The sequence below is a fragment of the Capricornis sumatraensis genome, chromosome 8, assembly GCF_032405125.1.
Source record: "Capricornis sumatraensis isolate serow.1 chromosome 8, serow.2, whole genome shotgun sequence".
NCBI lineage: Eukaryota > Metazoa > Chordata > Mammalia > Artiodactyla > Bovidae > Capricornis > Capricornis sumatraensis.
This window is the reverse complement of record NC_091076.1, coordinates 69,109,822-69,122,615: the sequence shown is the minus strand read 5'-3', so window position 1 is coordinate 69,122,615 and position 12,794 is coordinate 69,109,822. Positions and strand designations below refer to the sequence as shown.

At 36.1% G+C, this 12,794-nt stretch overlaps 2 protein-coding genes across 3 annotated transcripts in view; one reads left to right on the top strand and one right to left on the bottom strand.

The window, feature by feature from the left end:
- Positions 1–12,794, top strand: part of NF1 (neurofibromin 1) — a 248,098-nt gene that overhangs the window by 197,895 nt on the left and 37,409 nt on the right. For both annotated transcript variants that reach the window (XM_068978214.1, XM_068978213.1), the window contains 3 exons: positions 8,066–8,498; positions 9,093–9,433; positions 11,735–11,937. In XM_068978214.1, the coding sequence (XP_068834315.1) occupies positions 8,066–8,498; positions 9,093–9,433; positions 11,735–11,937 (977 nt within the window). The remainder of the gene's footprint in view (positions 1–8,065; positions 8,499–9,092; positions 9,434–11,734; positions 11,938–12,794) is intronic.
- EVI2A (ecotropic viral integration site 2A) lies at positions 1,694–3,080 on the bottom strand. Its single transcript, XM_068978936.1, has 2 exons — positions 3,022–3,080; positions 1,694–2,804 (listed from the first exon to the last, which is right to left on the bottom strand). Exon 2 carries the CDS (start codon positions 2,781–2,783, stop codon positions 2,088–2,090), a length of 696 nt encoding a protein of 231 aa, XP_068835037.1. The 5' UTR covers positions 2,784–2,804; positions 3,022–3,080; the 3' UTR covers positions 1,694–2,087.

Here is a 12,794-nt window from a genome sequence, read left to right as displayed (position 1 = left end):
ACCCCCATGGACTGTAGCCCACCAGGCTCCTCCATCCATGGGATTTTCCAGGCAAGAGTACTAGAGTGAGGTGCCATTGCCTTCTCCGAAAGATAACCTGATGTTACCACAATGGGCATGAGCTTTCTTTTGCTTTCCGTTTTCCTTTGTTGTTGTTTACCTTTTTCTGGAATAATAGGGTTATGATTTGTTATTTGGGAAATGGATTTTTAATACATTGGTAACAAATTGATAATAAAATTGATGCTCTTTTTCCCTGTCTCATTTTAAGATGTAACCTTAAAAAAAAAAAAAGTAACCTACCTAGATCTTTGGAGCAATGGAAATTTTACAAATTTAATCTGATGACCAAGAGCAGTATGATCTAGGGAATTATGCAAAAATTATCAATGCCTCTATCTGGAGCTCACCCCATTTAAATCAGGAGGAAGGGTGTAACTTACACAAGGGTGAGTTAAACTCTTCAGGTGATTCTGAATCTCAGTCAGGATGCGAATTACTAACCTAGAAAGAATTGCAGTAATACTTGGAAAAAGTATATATAAATGTGTAAAATGTTTCCTCAGCCAACTGCTCTGTGATGACTGAGAGAGGCGGAATTGAGGGTGTAAGTGGGAGGTTCAAGAGGGAGGGGCTGTATATGAATACATATAGCTGATTCATTTTGTTGTACAGGAGAAACAAACACAACATTGTAAAGCAGTTATACTTCAAATTATTTTATAAAAAAAAACAATGGCTGTTGTTAGGGGGTGGAGATAGTAGAGACTGGAAGGAGGCCTAAAGGCACTTTCTGAGAAAATGTTCTATTTGTTGGTTAAAAGGTGTTGACATGTGTAAACATTTGTCAAAGTGAATTGAATTGTAAAAAAGAAAAAAACACATACATATAAATAAATGTTTCCTTAAATGTCTAGCATATTTCCCAAAATAAATGCTCGAGAAGGGATGAGATTTTTGAAACTGGCCTGGTCTTTAATTATGTTCTCTGTCAGTTTTGGTGGACAGTTGGAAAGTCTCTCAAAGCAATTTTTGCAATATATTAAATTGAAGATGAAAGTCTTGGCTTAAATGTAAGCCACTATTTTACTTGAACCCAATTTCTTTAAACGTTCAGCAATTACCTGAGTATCCTATTTTCCAAATTAGAACAAACACACACACATATACACATCTTTTCTTTGCTCATGCCATATTGGATAGTAAAAAAATAAAATTGGTTTATTAGGTTACTTGGCACTCTCAAAGTCCAAAAACTAATCAGCCTTTGAATATTTGGTATAAAAAAATCCCATAAGCAATATTTATAGTTACATTACAGTTAAACAGTAAGATATGTTTTACATTTACACTTAGCATTCTGTTGAGGCTATAAATCTCATCTATTTCAGTTGTACTCTGTTTCTTGTTGATCTTTGCTGTGTATTCTCTAAAATAATCAAGTGAATGCAAATATACATAGTCACTTTTATTCTATCATCTTAATTTATTATACAAAATTTAAAGTTTTAATTAAATATAGTAGAAAATTACTTTCTTATGTACACCACATGTAAAGATGAAAGCATCTGGCATAACATTAGCCCTGCTTATAGATGAACTGGTATGGATTCTGTCACATTCAGCAAAGAAAGTACCATCTAACTATACAGTTCAACTCTATGCGTTAGGAATGTGACTTCTGTTAGTTGTTAAAGCATGTAATAGCCTCAAGTGACACACTGAAACTCTTCAAAGTTACTTACATTTGGACAAAGATCATGTAGCTACTACTGCTGAACAAGAAAAACTCATAAATTGTCTCTTTCTAACTCAGTCAGTTCCTTCAACATGTCTTTAGAACCTTCCTTGAATGCTTTGTCGTTTTATTATTTGCTTTCTAAAACAGTGTCAGACACCGTTTAAATGATTTAAGTAAAAGCAGGCATACTTCTTCCCTTCTCACTTGCTTGATTCTAAGCAAGGCCAACCATGGCAAACTTTAGACCTTCAAACCAACACCTTGGCATTAAATGTCAAACTGACTTCAATTTTACCCCAGAAACTTTCTCATTGCTACTTTGCATTTTTCGTCACTAAAGCATCTATTAGTTAGTGAGTTTTTCAGTTCCTTCTTCATCTTTTCTTTCCCTCGTAGCTGTGAGCACTCCAGTAGATTGCATCATTAGGTTGGGCACTGTGAGCTGTTTTGCTCTTTTCCAAGTGTCTGATTCAGCAGGCCAGAGACCACTGCTTGCCAGAAAATCACCATTGCTCCTAGGCTGACGCTTGCCTACTTGTTTTGATCGTCTGAGAGATGAAACTTTGTTTGCCAGAACCACAGTTGATAGACATAGAATGGTGCAGATAAGAAAGAGCACAGCAATTATGATTAAGCAGACTAGCATGGCCATCTTGTTGTTGTCGTCCTCACAGACACCCTTTTTAAAAATTTCACTGTGACTTTTGCTTGTGTTTTCAATGCTCTGTACTGTTGGAGGACTGTTCCTGACAACAGAAGATACATAAAGCTCCAGTTCAGATTTAGGAGTTAAAAACGCAATGTGAGATGATGTTGCTGTTTCAGGCATGTTTGTAGAATTATCTTTTTTATCTGCTTCAGGAGTTTTAGGGTTTGTGTTAAAGTTTTCATTTTGGCTTCTGTCCATCTTGTGAATATCTGGATCCAAGACAGTAGTATTGTTATCCCACAGATGGGTATAGTTTGCTTTTGTTCCAGGAGACAAAGAAAAAGCTGTTGTCATCAGAAAGGCAAGATGCAGGTAATGTCCCATGTGTCCCATGTCTGTGAGTGTACTGGTAATCTGTAGGGATAGAAGTATTATTTGTTAACTTGTGAAAGAATAATGGTTCCTAGTTTTGGTAATTGTCATTAAAAGATGGATAGACAGTTGATAAGTTTTAGTTATAATTAGCTATAATTACACTCATGCCTGACATTTGCTTTCCTGTTTGAATTCCTTCTGAACTGATCTTTTTTCTACTAGGCTACATATAAAGAAACAATTTAATTTCTCTTACTTTTTTAATGCTAAAAGGTAGCTACAGGTAACTACTAATCATTGTAAACTGAATACCCTGGTTTAAGAGTTTCCTCCCTCTTGAGCATGCTGGAAGAATTTAGCTTTGAGTCACATACTTCTGCTTTTACTTTTTTGATTCCTCCTTTTTTTTTTTTCCTGACCATTTAAGGAAACTCCTTGCAGAAACTCCCCATCCTCTAACAAATGAGTCACCCATCTGTATAGTAAAGGAGAAATGTGACATTTTGCTTCATGTATGAGAAGAAAATGCAAATAGTTTTGCTGGGGGTTCAGGAAAGGGGAAGTGTGGTAGCAACCAAGAGAAAACGGACCTCAAGTAGAAATTCAAGATGTTCTTTTTTCTTCCTGGGTGTTTATCTTGAAGCTTAGACTAAAGCTAGTGCTTAGGAATATATTCCCAGTATTCATGAAAGCACTTCTATGATGATGGGTCTCCCTTCACCTCTATGGCCCCTGAGTTACTGTGGCTTTCTGAAAGCAAAGACATGCCACTTTTCTCCCAAACTTCTGGCATTACAGAGGAAAAGAGGCAAGTTTCTTTTGAATAATCTCAAAAGTTCAACAAAAGATATTGACCTTTCTCATTATTATTTGTGCTTAGAATTTTTCTGTGAATATTTTGACCTAATCTTTAAAAAATAAGGTATACAATAAAATAGAAATACAATATCAGGATCATGGGATTCAGGCTCAAGTGGGAAGTCAGTGCAGATCGTAAGTCTCAACCTATAAATGAAAAAGTGGAATTTCGGTTTTGGGTCTGAGCTCGCTGGAAGCCAGTCCACGAAGGGGAAAACTCTGTTCCTAATTTTTATTATCCATCATAAGACTGAAAATTTAAATGCAGCTGGCATATCTGTTCTAGGTACTGGTAAGCCAAGGAAAGATTCATTACATTATTGAGCTATCTCTTTTAAAATAGTATTCCAGTTTGTCTGGGCCACTTCTGTAAGAGTGTTTTATTGTTTGCATTTATATGAATAGGGAAGTGGGAGCAAAAACTAGCTTATTCCTCTGTTGTTTAGTCAGTCAGTCCTGTGCCACTCTTTGCGACACCATGGACTGCAGGCCACCAGGCTCCTCTGTCCATGGAATTTTCCAGGCAGGGTTACTGCAGTGGGTTGCCATTTCCATCCCCTGAGATATACCAAATAAAAGTGCCTGTTTGCCTATTATATGTAAGTTTTTCTCAAACTAGAAAGTACATGGATGTGAGTTTGTTTTTAATGCAGATTTACTCCATAGGTCTAGAAGGGAGAGTTTTAACCAATTCCAAGGTGACACAGATACTGTTGCTTCTCATGGTTTTTTTTTTTTAACTGAAGTATAGTTGATTTGAGAATAACAAATGTGACATATTGTTACACAAATGAAAGTAGCATGTAATAAACAATGCCAACTAGAAACTAACCTCTGAAGTAATATTTCCTATTGATAATATGGAGGGGAAAAAAACCCTTTCTTATGTGTTCTAGAAGTAAGATTACTTTTCGGATTATAATTTTTATAGACAGTTAAAGATATTGTATACTGACTTGTCTATAATAGTGTTTGAATTCAATTTTTAAGTTGAATGACATACATCTTTGGATTTATGGAAGTACTTGTGATTCTTCCACAAAGAGAAAGACTTTAAATTGGATTATCAAATAATTTCCAGCCTTTTATACTAGACTGGACTTCTGCATGAGATGCTAAAAATGATTTAAAGCAAGTTATTCTTGTCACATTAGTTCATTAGCCTTGTAATATGTATCATAGTATTTGTACACATTCTAGCAGTGCTCACCACAGGATAAATAATAGGCCCGCTGTTGATTGTCTTCAGCCAGATGTACTGTCATCCCCAAATAAACAAACCGTTAACAAAATGAGACTTTGATATCCTTACAAATGCCTAAGAATAGAGAGCTGTCTCTACATCTCTAATTTATGCAATGGAGGCCAGGTTATATTATGAAAATTTTCCTTCATCTCTGGTAGTTTTCAATAAAATTTATAATGCCTAAGCATTAGTAATGAGAAATTTTTTTAAAAACTTACTTTAATAGGTAAAACTTGACAATTCACTGAAGAGACTAAAATCAAATTCTACTTAATCTTAATTTAAAGCTCTGTGTTGATGGTAACTCTTGCCATTTCTTACTTAGATTTTACTTAATAGAACAGAGAAGAAAACAGCATACGTGTTCCGTTACTAATTCTACTTTGTTAGTACGATTCTTAAGCACTGTTCGAAAGTATTTCCTCAAACACTAATCTGAAAGAAGTTATAAATGAAAAGGCATAAGAAAAGCCGTATATATGACCTACCTTACAAAATGCTTGGTCAAAATCTTATAACCTGATTTTAATAAGCCACTTCTTTTCTTTTCTTGAAGCACAGCTTCCAAATAATTTAAAGCAGAATAGACTTGAAGAATCTGAACCTAAATCTGCAGTTTGAAAAAAAAAAGGATATGTACAGCTAGCTTTCCACTAACCACAGATGACACATTTCCTTTCCACTGCAGCTAAAGCACATGTCACAGGGGAAAAAAAAATCTCCAACTTGTCTATTTGGCCACGGCATGACAGGAGGCTTTGTAGGACAAATCCCCGCCTCCAGGGTAGGGAGGGTTTTCTGTTTAATGCCTTTTGACCCTATGCTTATTATGTATGTCTGCTATATGCTTTCAAATGCTATGTTAGTATCTTTCAGAAAAACAGAAAATAACATTTCCCCTGAGATTGAGCATTAAAATCTTCTCTAAAAATTGTATTTGTATACCACAGACTGATTTGATAACATGAGTTTGGTGACCCAGGATATTGGTCAGATAATAGAAACAGTAATGTTTATAAGCAGCATTTCAAAGTATGGAAATGCAACAGTGGTTTGGAGAGAATATCTAGTAAACATAGGTTATAAGGGACCAAAAAAAAATCCCTTATAATCGAAGTGTAGTGTACACACACACACACACACAGACACACACGGACACACACACACACACACACACACACACACACACACACACACTCCCCTCTAATGTCCTGTCAGGACTTCATACTCAATGTGTCTAAAATGGACTCATTTTTCCCCAAAAGTGACTGCCCCTTGAGGTCTCTGTTTTTATTCAGGGTGGTAGCATTCTTTGTTATGGCAGAGCCTTGGTATACAGCAAGTCCTTTTAATTCAGATCCTTTGTTTCAGCCTTGATAAAGACCTTGATCATGCTGATCCTTTCTTCATATTTTTGGATCAGTTTCTTTTCTCACTGTTAGCCTTGTATATATTTTAGATGCTTATTAAACCATACCTAGACTACTATAATATCTTTTTTACTAGCCCCAACTCCTTCTTATGTGTTGTATGTATCACTTCCTGTGATCATATCACCTTTTTCTTTTTAAAAAAATGTGGTCAAACCTAACACCTGCAGCTGCAATTCAGAAATGTTTGTGCACATAAACATCAGATGAAAACATTGTTTAAAAACAATGAAAATCTCCAGGCCCCACTGGATAGATTCATATATAGTAGTTCTGGGCTAGGACAGGAAACTGCGTTTTAACAAGACAGAGTCGATTCTGCCGCTGGTGTGCCACAGAACATCCTCCAAGAAATACCAAGCTCTTAAAAGAAAATCTGAGCCCCTTAGTTTTGCCCCTGAGTGGTTTTGGTCCCTTCACAATTTGGCTATTCTGTATTTTTCCAGCTTTCTCTCTTAAAATCTGTCTACATGAATCCTCCATTCTAGCTCGGCTAGCTGATTCTTGCCTCAGCACATGTAGTTGCCTGTTTTCCCCCCTCCTTACCTCTCTCCATGAGGCCTGCCATTCCCTGCTCTTGTTGAATTTGAAATTCCTCCTGCCCACTTCAGCATCTTCTATGTAGCTTTCACTGATTACCCAGTTTGTGTTGATTTCTCCCTCTATTGAACTTCACAAAAGTATTTTTCTGTGCAGTTTCTTTGACAAGTGATTACATACTCCCTCGTATCTTTTCTTTGTTCTTAAAATACTTTTTTTTAAGATGACTTAACTTGTCATATTTTTATCTTATTTTCTCCCAATAAGATTTAAAACTCTTAGGAAAGGATATTTGTTTTAGCTTACTTTGTAGTACCACCAGAATCATCGAGTATAGAACATTGGGCCAAAGTTAATATAAGGTTGATTTGTTTTGAAATTCAGGTACTATATTTGGGGGCTTTCTGATGGTCCTTCTTTTAACTACTCATATTGATTAGCATTCTTTTGAATGTAGACAACATATGACATAGACAACTTAATCAAAAAATGGAATGTATTGGCTCACACAACTGAATAGTAGAGGAATAAATTTGATCCCAGGAGAGGGGCTTTATCTAGGACTCAAAAGAAATGGCCAGGGCCCCAGTTTATCTTGTCATTTCTCTGCTCCATTTCTTCAGTTTTTAGGCAGGCTTTTCATTCATATCATAAGGTAAACAGGCTAACAACTCTCAGAGCTTTATATTCCTTTAATTATAAACATCAGGGAAGAAAAAGATCTCAGTTCTCAACAATTTAAGCTGAAGTCTTTGAATTGGGCCTACTTGGCCCGGTTGTCCTAGTTTGAGTCACATGATCATTGTTGAACCATTCTCTCTGGTCATGGCGGATTAAATGAATTGACTAAATTCATTCAGTTTACTCCAAGGCTCCAAGTGGGTCATTCCCACCCAGATAGTTCACCTGGGAACTTGGGTGTGCCTGGAAGCAGCCGATCCGTGTCCACTGCCTTCCTCCTTGCTTGACTGTGGTAGACAAGTTTGTGTTGCTGTTGTTGCTCAGTTTTTGAACTGGGGATTTGTCTCTTCCATTCTACTTTAGCCTTCTCAGTGTCTTAAGAACAAGTGGTTTAAAAACTGGATCCAGACTGTATAATTGTTTCATATTATAGTTTGTTTTCTCTAGAAAACTAATCAGAAAATAAAGGAATAAAGTAGATTTGTAGCATCTGTATATTCCTTCAGAACTGTTAATGATTTGTGTCCTTTTTTCATCTTCCTTAGGTTCAAAACTGGTCAAATCAATGGTGATTTGCTGATATACCACGTCTTGTTGACTTTAAAGCCATATTATGCAAAGCCATATGAAATTGTAGTGGACCTTACCCATACTGGGCCTAGCAATCGCTTTAAAACAGACTTTCTCTCCAAGTGGTTTGTGGTTTTTCCTGGCTTTGCTTATGATAATGTCTCTGCAGTATATATCTATAACTGTAACTCCTGGGTCAGGGAATATACCAAGTATCATGAGCGGCTGCTCACTGGCCTCAAAGGCAGCAAAAGACTCATTTTCATAGACTGTCCTGGGAAACTGGCTGAGCACATTGAGCATGAACAGCAGAAACTACCCGCTGCCACCTTGGCTTTAGAAGAGGACCTGAAGGTTTTCCACAACGCTCTCAAGCTAGCTCACAAAGACACCAAGGTGTCTATTAAAGTAAGTTACACTGCCTGTTAGGTAAGTGATTCATTGCCTTGCTTGACTAACCAGCCAATCTACTAGACTCCCCAGGGTCCCTGTAGTACTGTACAGCAAATGTCAAGTAAGTCCAGATGGAGGAAAACCAGGCTTTCTGTCTTCATGGAGGACCTGCAGAAGGCTGGAGAGGTGTCCACTTAATATAATTTCCAGGTTGGATTGGAGGCAGGAGAGTAGTATAGAGTGGGCGGTTTGCTGCGTATCTGTCAAATGGCAGGAATATATGAGGAGTGGGAACTACCTATTGAGAGTTCTTTCGATTATTACATGCTTTTTAGCAGAGGATGAACATGAACCTTCAGGATAACCTTTGTAATTATCCATAGGATCTCAAGCTTTTAAAAACTAAAAATTTTTTTCTGATGTTTTCAGTTTCTTTTGACAGCACTTATCACAATTATTATTGAACCTGTTTGAATATATAATGGTGGTAACTCTTCTTTAAATGGCAAACATGGTATTTTGTTTGGTTGGTTGGTTTTTGAAACCTCTCATTTCTACATAATGAAATTTAATCCTTTTCTACTCTGCCCTCTTGCTGCCATTTTCCAGGTTGGTTCTACTGCTGTTCAGGTAACCTCTGCTGAGCGAACAAAAGTCCTGGGGCAATCAGTCTTTCTCAATGATATCTATTATGCCTCAGAAATTGAAGAGATCTGCCTGGTGGACGAGAACCAGTTCACCTTAACTATTGCAAACCAGGGCACACCACTCACCTTCATGCACCAGGAGTGTGATGCCATTGTTCAGTCTATCATTCACATCCGGACACGCTGGGAGCTGTCGCAACCAGACTCCATTCCCCAGCACACCAAGATTCGGCCAAAAGACGTCCCTGGGACACTACTCAATATTGCGTTACTTAATTTAGGCAGTTCAGACCCTAGTTTACGGTAGGTTTTTTAAAAACTCATTTCAATCTTATTTAAAGTTTGTTGGTTTTAAAAATGAGATCAATTAATAAATTTTTAAGGCAGCCTCTACCTTAATATTATAAATTGTTAGCAGCCATTCTAAGTAGGTAAACCCATGAACTATGTAAATCTGAATGGGGTGATTTATACCAAGCCAGTGTTCCTTCAGCTTTCATCTGAAACATACAGCATGGCCATTTTGGTGGGGATTTTTTGTTTGTTTGTTTTTCTTTTTTAAAAAAGTTTTTTTTTTCTACGTCTAAATAAAATTTCTCCTTTTCTGAGTTCTCTAATTTTTCCCATATTTAAAAGTACATCACTATTTAGCTCCCTTGCAATCAAATAAGATTATCATTATTTGAAAAGGAAGGCTTAATTTTCAGTAATTCAGTAACATTACATAGTTTCTGCAACTGTGTAACTTTAACAAAATTCTTGAAAGAAAGCTTAAGACAAATATAGATGTCAGATGAGCAGAGTTATAATTGGATCTGGTTAGGTTTAGTATCTAAATGAATGTGAAAAGGACAGGGCCTATGGCATCAGGAGTTTTGGTTTAAATCTAGACCTGCTGCTCTGTATGACTTTGGTCAAGGTACTGAAGTTCTGCAGATGAGCTCTAGTTTCCTGCCTTCCTGTAAACTTACAAAAGTTTAATAAATGTGTGGTAGCAGAGCATAGCATCTAGCAAATAGTTTGTGTTTAACGAATATTTCCTCCCAACTCCCCACTGGCCCCCCCAACCCTTTCCTCTCTCTGCCAGTGTCTCCACACCACTTCCCTCTTCTGCCCCTCTCCTTTTCATGTTAAGATAATTTTTTGCCCCAAGTACCTTGGGACTATCAGGTTTTTACAGATATAAATTCTTGGCTTTGGAAAATCTTCCCTAGGGTATAATATAGCTCAGGTTTTATAAATGGGTTTTTTAGAATTCCAAATCCTCCATAATTTAAAAGGAAAAGAAATAAGCAAGATTTATTTATCTGGATGGTCCTTATGGAGTCCATGAACTCCCAGAAAATACAAACAAAATTTCACATATACTTACCTTTCATTATCTGTGAGGAGTCTGTGACACCTACTCCCAATTTGAGGAATCCCATTTCTTTATAACTGTTGAAATAACAGAGTGAAAGTCACTGTCAAAATAGCATCACTCAGAATTCCTTGGAGTTAATAAAAGATACACAAACTTAGAAACAATGAAGTTAATATTTTCATTTTAGGAAAATGGAGCTATGTCTGTCTTGAATTTCTAGTTCCAAATTCCTTGTAGAAGAGTGCTAGCAGACTTCTAACAGTTATTAGCTTGAATGAACCTGTATTCTTCTCTTGTGAAATAAAGCAAACTAACAGCTTCTGCTTTTTGCCGAAGCCTGTTGTTCCAGAGAAAAAGCCTTGAGGCAGACTTATATTTCAGTGGCTTTTTCCCCTATGTGATTATTACATAAATATACTAGCATGATGAAAGTTCAGAGGTAAGGAAAACCTGAAATTCACTGAGCAAACCATTTGTTTTGCTGGATAGGGGAGAAAAATCTAAATCTAAAAATTGAGTTTTTTGAGCTGTCTCCTAAATTGTTTAAGTATATTTTTAGACTTTTATAGGGAAGACTTTGGTTCTGATGGAACCTGGATATATATTACGGTTTGCATGCTCTTTATTTCTTTTAATTCAGTGCTTTTATGTATAATAGTAGGAGTTCACTTAAGGAAAAAATGGCATGTGGGGGTAGGTACTTAATTATATTAAAAAATTGTTTGACCTCTAGTTTGTAGTATAAATTGTAGGACACCTAGAAAGAAATTTGGCAGATTCTAATGAAAGATTTTAGCATTGTAATTTTATGAGGACCATCTCATTTCTTGTGCTCCTGGTTATAACTAGATCTAGTGAGAAGGGGAGCCACAATTTGAGTTTTGGCCTCACTGAAAATATGGTATGCCTTATTCTGACTTTCTTCATATTGACTGATCTTAAGACCATAAAATTCTCATATTTTATATCCCAATGGAATGTCTTTTAGAAAGGCCTTATATTCGCTGTTGTTAGGAGCCTCAGAGTTCTCTTCTGATTATGTGGAGAATTTTCCTTTAAAAAAATATGATTGCGGGGTATTTGGGATTTACCATAGGATTACAAAATCTAATCTCTGATTGATCATAAAATTTTAAAATAGTTGATCTATGCTTGGTAACAGAATCATAAGTTGTATGTTATGAAAAATTTGAAATTACAAGAAAAAAGTTTAAAACAACTTAATTTGTGTTTTCTCCTAGGTCAGCTGCCTATAATCTTCTGTGTGCCTTAACTTGTACCTTTAATTTAAAAATTGAGGGCCAGTTACTAGAGACGTCAGGTTTATGTATCCCAGCCAACAACACCCTCTTTATTGTCTCTATTAGTAAGACCCTGGCAGCCAATGAGCCACACCTCACCTTAGAATTTTTGGAAGAGTGTATTTCTGGATTTAGCAAATCTAGTAAGTAATGATTTTTTTTAAATACTAACAACGATTCTAAGAAGATTCAAAGACAGTCCTTTCATTTCAAAATTTGCCAATGAAATCTTTAGTATATTTCCACTTCTTATTTTTATTTTTTGTCTTACTGAAGAAACTTCATGGTAGATCACATTGAGAAATCCACAAAAATTTTGGCAATACATGCACAGTAGGAAGATTTTGATATCTTCTATATCTCTGCACACTTACAAAGTGTTTTTCATACCGTGTTTGAGATTAGCGTATTTCTCTTCTTAGCAGGTTATTCCAAATGTGTAAAATATCTGTGTTGTCTCCTTGATTTTAGGGAAGTAGTCATTTTCTCTTTACTTCAGGTTGAGTTTGAACTGTGATTTTATTGTTTATGTATAGTTCATGGAGAATGCAGTGGCACAAAATACAAGGTCTAGAGTCAACTCCTGACTTGGCTTTCGTAAACGTAAATTTAACATCTATTCTTTATGTCTATCCATCTTCAGACCCTGTAGTAATATAAATGTTGCTCTTCTTCCAGCTTATTTCCGGACATTTTCTTCCCCTCCCTTTCTCTCTCTATAATACATAAAACTTTTTAATACACTCAAACACATTTCTTAACTTTTCTGTATTAATTGAAAGCTTTGGAAATTCAGTAAGAGCAGATCACTGTGTGTTTTTACAGCAAGAGATGTAGGATTATAACTCTAAAAAGAAAACATGTAAAACTTACAAAACAAGACAGGTATAAAGCTTTATTAAAACAATATTAACAAAGGTTTCAGTGAATGGACACATGTATTGTGTTCCTGGATGAACAGTTCTTACCAGATTATTATAATTCAATTCAGTCCCTTCAA